Here is a 9,815-nt window from a genome sequence, read left to right as displayed (position 1 = left end):
GTTTTATTCTAATATATGGAGCTAATCAATAATCTAAATTAAACATTTTTATAATTGGTGGGCCGTATTGAATTGCAAGATGCATTCATGGTTGAAAAAAAGACTTTGTTGAAAAGAAATATGTTAGTTTTTAACTATTTTCTTTGTGTTGATGTGTAAAAGTGTATGTGGTGATAAAAGAGTTAAAATGTACACGTTTTTACTTAATTATATAAAATTATAAAATTGTTTCTTTTGGTTGGTCAACTTAAAAAATATTTTAGAATATGTATTCTGTCTATATTTTCGTTAAAAGGATGCAGTAAATGATAAAGATTCACTTACTAGATGTGGGTTCTGTGGTGATGATTTGCTGCCATCTAGTGGTCAGTGTTCTTTTTTTTTTTTTTAAGAGGTTTTTCAAAATAATAATACATTATTTGACAACCTTTTTCTATTAACTTGCTCCTGATATTTTAAAAACATTATGGTTATGAACAACAAAAATATTTGAAATAAATGCTAAAATCAAAATCTTGAGTGTTTCATTATTGGACAAGCTTTTATTTTTATAATACAGTGCCATCTACTGATAAACCTAAAACACACAGGCTCAGGATGTTATTAATCCAAATGCATCTGAGAGTTTTTTTAAATTCTTAATCTGTATCTTCATGACCGACCAATTATATTTTAAAAAATAATTAAAGGTGATTTTAATTTAGGTGGAGTCCTGGGTTTAATGGTAGCTTGCAGATTAGTGACATGGCATGAAGGGATTAATATTCTAGCATTTACATGTATATATACTATAAACATACTATTTGTTGGGTGCACTGACAAATTGCAATCAAAAATAGAAAGAAAAAAAAACAAGCTTTGTGTTTTTACCTTTATGGTAGATAAAGTGTTTTTGTAAGTGATGTTGCTAAATACATAGTGTTCTTATGGTTGGGATGTTAGAACTTTGTTTAGTGACAAAAACAATCTTTAGCTGTTGTTGCTAGAAGAAGGAAAAAAAATTAAATTTTCTACTGAAAATATGCAGGGAAATGAAAAAAAAAGATTGGTGACTTGTAGTGATGACAACACAATCACAGGACAACACAAAGAACAACAGGAAATGCTAAGAAATCAGTCAGTTTGAACAATTTGGATAAGTGTCTTCATGTAGATCAGATTAACATATTTTGACTGTATATGAGAAAATAAAAAAAGAACGTCACCTTAATGCAACACTTTGTAATCACTGATGGTTGTCATTACAGAAACAATAAAAATCTGTGATACCATGAGAACCACACGACTTGGAGTCATTCTCTGAATACATTTGTATGTGCGTAGTACGGATCAGGAAGACCTAATCGTGTACTCCGTCTTTGCACATGCGGAGTCGGAGACCTAGTCTTGAGATTTGATTTAACATTTGGAGTACGGATTGGGACGACCTAGTCGAGTGGTTTGACTCTACACATGCCTATCACAGATCGGGAGACCTAGTACTGCGATTTTACTTTAGACGTGTAATACTCATCAGGGAGACGTAGTTGTGCAGTCCGTCTTTGCATATGCGAAACATGGATCGGGGAGACCTAGTCATACAGTTTGACTTTGAACATGTGCAGTACGGATCAGGGAGACATAGTCGTGCGGTTTGACTTCATAGTCGTGTTGTTTGACTTTCCACATGTAGAGAACGGATCACGAAGTCCAAATTCGTAACATTTCATGTTGTTATATTTTTGTCTACATTAAGATACATTTTTCTATTATTGTACTCATTTCAAAATGCTATTATCATTGTTAACGTCGCAAAAAATACTCTGGTAAGTATCGTAAAATGCTTAAGCGGCGGTAGACACATTTTCGCTACTGCTGGATTGGATTGTGGAGCTGTTACAGATTGAATTGCAACAGAAGTCAATTCTATTCCCTTTTATTTTATTTATTTTTTTGTGATCTGGACGCCGTCACGTTGGAAACATCGCCAATAAGCAGTGATAAGTTCAAATTGGTCTAAGACAGGGGTCTGTAATCTGCAGCTCCAGATTATTTTTCCATGGTGGCTCCTTGGCCAAACATAAAAAAAGTCATGGAGACTGCTGACCCAGCCATGTCGACCGTCAGAGTCAGCAGCTCCTGCTAATGGCTGCCTAACCCAAAACTACCTAAAGAAAACAAATAAACAAAGTCCTCAAACTAAGCCTACCAAGGTCCCACCCCAAACTAAAATAACCAAACCCAGCAGTGTAAGACTGCTGAGGACAAAGACGGGAGAAATAAAAAATAAATGAATAAAATAAAAATAAAATGACAATGTTTGATCACTTAATTACCATTTATTTAACTTATATTAGTTAAATTAAAAAATTGATGGCTGAGGTCCACATTGATGATAAAAAAATCAACATTTCTTAAAGGCTAAAGTAAGACTATGTGGCTCCTTCTAGTTTTTGATCAGTAGAAAACAAGTCCAAATGGTTCATTTACTGTTAAAGGTTGGTCTAAGTCAATGTTTCTATGGCAACCACTCTCACCAATCAGAAGAGAGTTTGTTGGAGGGTCACACCCCTACCACTAGAATGCAGGACTTGGAGAAGCTGTCAAAGTAACAATTCAAACATGCAACATGAATTGAAGCCTCTGATTGGTCAGTTTATTTGAATAACTTTTACTACAAAATTTAGGATTGGCAAGAACTACTTCCTGTTTGGAATGCGGGGGGCGGGGTCACTAAGTCCAGTTGTCCTTCAGTGAATGAGTCAGAAACTTTTATAAGAACTCTTGTAATAAAAATACACAGATATGTTGGTTGTGTTTTGTGGAACCGCAAAAAAAAGCTAAAAGTTGAAACATTTTATGAATTTGAAACATGATTTTCACTCACATTCAACAGCATTACTCCAGATGTGGCTCATTTAATGATTTATTTCAAAAGTTGCAAACATATTGTGAGAGAATAGCTGTCCAGCTTTGGTCTATCTTTAGCTCGGGCTCACAGTGTTCGGCTGTAACCAAACTCCATCTGTCAAGTCACGTCCTCTTCCTGCTCCCCCTTCTCCTGTATCACTGCAGCCAGGCTGGGGGGGGGCACTTTGGTCTGCCCTCCGAGCCAGACAGACGGGCTGAAGGAGCAGACAGCTGCCGACCAGACCGCGGTATGGAGGCTTTGTGCATGCGGGCTTCGGAGCCAACTCTGGAGAGGGATGGTGGCGAGGGAAAGCTGGAGGCCTCCGTGGAGGAGGAAAGTGACGAAAGTGACGAGGACTCCGAGGCAGAGCCGCCGCCGGTTGTTCGCAGGAAGGTGTCGTTTGCAGACGCCTTTGGCCTCGATTTGGTGTCGGTGAAGGAGTTTGACAACATCGAGGTGGCGGAGGCCGAGGAAAGCTGGCCCGATGGAGGAGACCAGGAATTCTACCTGACCTGTCTGTTTACGGTTCCCCTTTCCCCTGAGGAGCTGGATCTGAGGCTCCAGGCGCAGATGCTAGAGCTGGAGAGCATTGAGCTCCTACCGGGCACCACCACCCTACGCGGCATCATCCGGGTGGTAAACCTCTGCTACGCCAAGAACATCTACGTCAGGATGACCCTGGACCAGTGGAACAGCCACTTCGACCTGCCGGCCGAGTACATCCCCGGATCCAGCGACATGAGGACGGACCGGTTCGCGTTCTGCTACACCCCGACTCCTCCCTTCGAGAAGGAAGGCACCAGGGTGGAGTTCTGCCTCCGTTACGAGACGCCGGCCGGCACATTCTGGGCCAACAACAAGGGAATGAACTACATCCTGTTCTGCCACCAGAAGCCGCGTGAAAAAGAGAACCAAGATGAGACCAAAACCAAGAGGAGCTGCCTCAAAGCTCAGAGGTGAGACAAGTTAAAACAAATCCCAGAATGCATTTGCTCAATCGATAAAAATCAAGGAGAATGTCCCTACATTGGAAAGTTGAAAAGCTCTGCCGTTTCTCTCATTAAGTGAAGCTGAAAGCAGTAAAGCGTCATGGTTTGGCCTTCCACTGTTTACGATAAGCTCTTATGTAACCTCTCAATAGGAAATATTTGGTCTCAGAAGCCCATTGTCCTTTTATGGTCATGTATGTGCTGCTTTCCATGGCGCCCTGAGAAAAACAAACCTTTCATTTTCAGTCCATTTAATGAGCAATGGCTCCTCATAGAAGTATGGCTTTTTCCCCAAGATTCATAGTGAAACACCCCTTTAGTTTTTTAAAAGTATAAAAAACTTCACAAGATGTTTTTTTCCACCCAGAAAAAACAAAAACTTCTTTATGAGCTTGTTTTTGGTAAGACAATCTTCAAACAGTGCAAATCAAACCTCTGTGCATGTATTTTAGTAACTGCAGTGCTTTTTTGAACCACAGCAGAAATGGGGGTGCAGAGGAAAAGACATGGGAGCCTACGGTGTCTGCAGGTGTGTTTGGCATTTCTGCATGCTTGCATGCGCATATGCATGAACAATTCTGCTTAAACGTTCTTTTTTTTAAGCCCCTTTTGGTTTGTTTTGTTGCAGAATCAGAGGCACGAATTGGAATAGATACTTGTGACGGGGAGAAGAAGGTGCGGCCAGACTTCTCCCTTCAAGGTCAAGAACACAAAACTTTGGTGAGTGTGGAGTTCTCTAAAGGGAGAGTCCAGAGGAAGTGTTGAAAGTGCTCTATTTTTTTATTTTTTGAAGGTCTGAGTGACCGATCTCTCATCCAACATGCATGCACTCTGATGATGTGGGCATAAATATGGTCATGAGGAGAAGTTGCTGCGTGTTGCATCATCCCAGAAATGTAATCTGTCAGAAGATATTCATCTTAAGATTCCTTCAGACTTATTGCATTAAGTCCTTGTAGTTTAACCCTTTAACATCTGAGACGATGATGCCAAAACAACACATGCACTAGTGTAACTCTGCAACCATTTTCGTGATCAAAGTAGCTTTTCACATCTGTTTTGCACTGTTATTAACCACCTTTGTCTTGTGTTGCCTAAAAACACATTTTACGTAAACCCCTCACTACTGTAAAGCTGCTTCTTTTGCTTCAGAATTACGCTAAGTGTGTAAACAGTTGAAGAATTACGTTCAAATAGAGTAAACATTCCCATTCGATCATCTATTGATATATTTTCAAGTGGTTTTCAAAATATGATTATGTCATTTTTTTCAAAATAATATTTTTAAAAAAGTAACTTTCTAAGACAGAGGTTTCAACCCAATCACACAGGGGGCCAAAACACATAAAAAACGAAATTGTTAAAAAGCTTAAACTTTAAAAACTTAACTTTTTGGAATAAAAAGACAGGAATATTATTCTAGAATAAATCGACTGTAAATAACTTTCAATATTTTGCTCTCCATAATAATATATTCTGTCAAAATTATATAAGTTAGAAATAAAGTAAAAGTTAAAACCTTCAAATTTCTTTACTCGTTTGTCATTTTATATAAAAAAATAAAATTATAAATATGCCAAAAGATTTTGCTCTCCATAAAATATATACTGTCATAATTATACAACACAATATTGGGCCATTAATAATAATACTATAAAATTATCTGGCGGGCCAGATATAGTTATCCCGCAGGCCAAATCCGGTCCTCTGGATTTGAATTTGACTCATGTTGTAGGACACAGTTTCTGCAGAGCGGCAGGAATTCGTAAAAAAATTCCCTCTGAGTGGTGGGCGTGGCTGTTGGCTTGAAGCAGCCCCACCCCCCTTTCCTGTCACCCATAACTGAGAGCTTTCTGTTTACATGCTGCACCGCTAGCTTACAGCCCCTCACAACCCCCAACCTAACCTTACCGGTGCAACAAGGATTGGAGTTCTCCAGACATACAGTTTTGAGCACAATGGAAAGCAGACGAGGGATGCAAAGACATACATGGATCTATTAGATTACAAAAGGATGCATCAGAATAGAGCAGAGCACAGAGCTTGTGGCCCCACCCATTTTCTACATCACAAATGCAATTTTTTTACTTTTTCTGCTTTTGATTTATGATTTGAGTAAAGAAATACACAGAAATGCAGTTAATTTTTTATTTATGTCCTTTATTGTTAAAAAAATGCCACAAGAAATAAAAATATAACTATAATTTTCATCAGTGGGTCTTTAACGGGTTAAAAGATGTGTGGTTGGAGTAAGCAATTGGCTTGACCTTTGACTTTTGTGCCTCCTGACAGGTGGAAAGCATAAAAAGCAGGCGCAGGGCGGCCCGTTTGGCGCGCGTGCAGGACTTCTTCTCCCAGAGGAGGCAGCAGCTACTGAAGGCTTGTCCTCGTGACTCAGCCAGCGGCCGGGAGACTTCTCAAGCGGAGCCATCTCTCCGGAGTGACTGCCCCGGCGTTCTCCGTAAATGCCCAAAGACGCGACTGAGCGAGAGTCCACAGGTGCTCACCTACCATCAGATCCCCCTGCTTCCACTGGACTGGAACAGTGACACGGCGCAGCAGTGGGGGCCCGCTGACGCGGGTGACATCTGGACTGGGAGAGCGAAAATGACTTTGTCAGGCGCATCAGAACAGGATCCAGCCTCCGTTAATGATACGTGGGAGCCCTTTCCCGACACTGCAGGCGGCAGCGACAATAAAGCGGCGGCGGTGAGCGATGTATGGCAGGTTTTTCTTAATGGGCCCCGCTGCATGGACCACTCTGATGTTCCAGAGTCAGAGTGGCTCCAGACAGCGGCGTCGGTGTCTCCTTCAAATGATAAGCGGCCCCGGCTTCAATATTCAGCAGGAAGTCAGGAGTTTGAAGAGTTTCAGATGGGCACAAATGCACCTGGCAACTTGCACACCTTAGCTGCGTGTCAGCCCCTCTCAGACTCCTGTGAGACGTTGTCAGCTACTGTTGCCTCGAACACTAAAGCTCGTCAGCCGGTGGAGGCGTGTGACAGCAGCCCGGGAGATGACAGCGCAGCCGCACAAGATGCACCCCAAAGGTCACAGACAGGGTCTAAAACAGACACCACTCGGGAATTTAGCCTCCAGAGGGCAGCGTCCAAGGACTCTGCCGGCAGTCCTGGCGAGTGTCACAAGCTCACTGCCTCAGAGCAAGAAGCAGGGGGGACGATGGGGGGAGGAATTGAAGGAGACGAGCCCTTCACATTGCACACAGATGATTCGGTAACAAGCTCAGGGGAGCTGGAGACAACAGACATGACAGCCGTGCCAGAGTCTCCGAATGCCAGCGCCGATGATAGGATCTCACAGGGAGCAAGGCTGGATGAGGGTCTTTCTTCCAGAGGAGAAGGGGAGGTTACAGGTACCCCCCCAGACAATGCACCGAGTGACACGCTGGCATTTAGGGAGACAATCAGACAGGAGACAAAGGATGCGGCGAGGTATGTATTTTCTGCATCCAGACAAGCACTGGAGGAGAGGATCACGATGAACTATACTGAAAAGAAAGAGCCTTGTGGATCAGAGGTATTTAAGCAACAGGAAACAAGGGAATATGGCAGATCCCAAAAGTGTGGAGATGAGGGTTCCACAAAGGAGGTCGAAGTTGGATTTGATCCCTACCAAATATCCCAACAAGAGTTTGAGCCAATAGGAATAAATACAGATGGAGGGTTGGAGGAGCGTAAAAACATAGAAGGCAAGGTTCCTTGGGTTGATGGAGAACAGATTGGGACAGGAACCAGAATGTCATCAGAAACTTTGTTTGGGTTGATGGGAGACAAATCGTCTTGTGACGAACCGTCAAAGTCCAACCGAGCAAGTGGAGATCAAAGGCTGAAATCAGAAACAACTGAAGAAGTATTAAATCAAAAATCAGAAGAGGCGAGATCAGGACACAATGAAAAATCTGTGGAGTACACAAAGCCTTCAGTACATCCGACAACGGAATCAACGGCAATTGACGAAATCTTTCAAATCGATCAACCTTGTTTGATGGAAAAACCCAACCTCCATCCTTTCGAAGTGAAAGATTCGAGACAGATTGACTCAGGGCGGGAGATGAGGGGTCAAAAAGAGGGCATAGGGGGTGTAAAAAGCTCCAGGGAGGAGAGTGAAGCAACTAGAGGCTCTTCAGCAGAGACATCAGAAAGAATAGAAGACGATACAAGTCAGGGAAACGAGTGGACGAGCACCGGAGAGCTGACAACAGAGGCAACGAGGGAGTTGGTGGTGGAGAGGCCTCAGGGGGAGGAGGAGTACGCAACAAAGAAAGAGGAGTTGACAGCAGAAGCTGAGGGCCCTCCACTTGAAGATGAAACCGCGTCAAATGAAACGGCATCGCTGGGAATGGAGCTCGTGGAGAGATTCGGAGAAGGTTTGGTGAGGAGGATTTTGGAGGAGGTCTTTGTTCGACAAGGGAAGGTTTCCAGTGGAAATGAAATGGGAGATTGCCAACTTTTGGAGAAAGATCCTGTTGACACCTTTTCTTCTGAAGGTCTATTTTCAGCAGAGACAAGCTGGAGTTTCAAGCAAAGTTATACGATCCATAGTAGATGTCAGCCACTGAGCTCCACAGAGCCCTCCCACGTTCCCCACAAACTCCAGGAGACCCCCAATTTAGCTCCTCCCGACGAACAAATGACTGAAACGACCCAACCATTGACGAAATCAAAACAATCCCACGTCCTACTATGGTGGTCTATATTATACATCATCGTTCACATAACCAGACTGATACTCTGCACGCTGCTGGTTAGTGGATTCTTTCTTGTCGTTTTCCTCTACGATTTCCCAGCATTCTTTGCTCTCTACGTCTTTTCAATGTGGTGTTGGATCTTTAAGTGGAGAAGATGGACAAAGGAATCGCTGGGTAGACAAAAGCGTAAAAGCTTTGATGCATCGCCACCCAACGAACTTTAATCGTCTTTTCATGTGTTTTGAAGAAGAGTCTGAACTGTACTGATGCTAGATACTATGGCAGTGTGCGCTTTTATATTTGATTAGAACACTGTTGTGTGAAGTATTGCAGTAGTCAACCCATATTTCAGTCATCTTTAGCTGCACGTGCTTGTACACCAGCAGTCATTTTTGAATTTGTTGAACATGTTTTGGACGTAAACTGATTTTGTTGTGCTCCCTCTGTCTCTTTCTTTCTTTCTGAGCATTTTCAAGCATCTCCTACCTTTGTCAACGACAGACTGTTCCTAAAACTAGCTTTTTGATTAGCTTACCGTTTGAAGGCGGGAGCCACCTCATCCTCCGTCTGAGCCTGTAACACATTACCATCAAGGTATTTAAGTTCATTGTTGGTCTACAGTAAATGTAATAGACTGTTATAACGCAGCACAGTTAGAGCTTTACACACAAACTGACATTTTTTCAGCAGACTCCTGGCCAGTTGAATCACACCCCGATTGAAAGCGCTTTATGTGTATGTTTTGATTGTTTGACGTGTGTGAGGTCATTTCCTGTGTCCCATAGGTCCTGGGTCACGTCACCATAAACCAAAGGGAACCAAGTGGCGTTCTTTAGTTGTCTTTGATAGCAGCATCTGTAGCCCCTTATTTCCTCTCCCTCTTTCTTTCTTCATATTTCATTCGGGGTGGTTAATTTTAGCTTGTTAAATTGTTCCTTTATGAGGATACTGTGGTACTCTAGGACACCAAGAACAGCTTGTCAAGCCAAGTAATCCAGACATTACCCAGGATTCCAAACTCAATACCATCAAATACGTGGCCCAGGAGGGCTTTGGGAAACCTACTACTTTATTTTTTGTTTTAATTCTGTCTTTCTATGCTTCAGTCAGACAAAGAGGGAAACTTTCAATTTAGCTAATTGCACCTTTGACAAGCCTTATACAATGCGGCACAATTTACGACTATGCGGACACGACGTGTGACACGAAGCAGCAACTTGAATGACAC

General features: G+C 42.4%; 1 protein-coding gene across 4 annotated transcripts; it reads left to right on the top strand.

Annotated features, from left to right (window-relative positions):
• The first annotated feature begins 2,716 nt into the window (after window positions 1–2,716).
• ppp1r3aa (protein phosphatase 1, regulatory subunit 3Aa) lies at window positions 2,717–9,024 on the top strand. Of its 4 annotated transcripts, none has more exons than XM_036210286.1 (4): window positions 2,718–3,846; window positions 4,362–4,408; window positions 4,508–4,599; window positions 6,172–9,024. In XM_036210286.1, exons 1-4 carry the CDS (start codon window positions 2,852–2,854, stop codon window positions 8,809–8,811), a joined length of 3,774 nt encoding a protein of 1,257 aa, XP_036066179.1. In that variant the 5' UTR covers window positions 2,718–2,851; the 3' UTR covers window positions 8,812–9,024. The 4 variants fall into 4 exon arrangements, with proteins under 4 accessions (XP_036066178.1, XP_036066177.1, XP_036066179.1 ...); XM_024286830.2 differs by having other exon boundaries at window positions 4,359–4,408; XM_036210285.1 differs by having other exon boundaries at window positions 2,717–3,846; window positions 4,362–4,599.
• Window positions 9,025–9,815: the final 791 nt, after the last annotated feature.

This window comes from Oryzias melastigma, linkage group LG23, assembly GCF_002922805.2.
Source record: "Oryzias melastigma strain HK-1 linkage group LG23, ASM292280v2, whole genome shotgun sequence".
NCBI lineage: Eukaryota > Metazoa > Chordata > Actinopteri > Beloniformes > Adrianichthyidae > Oryzias > Oryzias melastigma.
This window is presented reverse-complemented; position numbering and strand designations above follow the sequence as displayed.

Coding starts and splice junctions, on each gene's coding strand:
- ppp1r3aa (XM_036210284.1), top strand. CDS start 2,852: ATGATTTTCACTCACATTCAACAGCATTACTCCAGATGTGGCTCATTT. Junction 3,847..4,358: donor AGCTGCCTCAAAGCTCAGAG/GTGAGACAAGTT, acceptor TTTGAACCACAG/CAGAAATGGGGGTGCAGAGG. Junction 4,600..6,171: donor GTCAAGAACACAAAACTTTG/GTGAGTGTGGAG, acceptor GCCTCCTGACAG/GTGGAAAGCATAAAAAGCAG.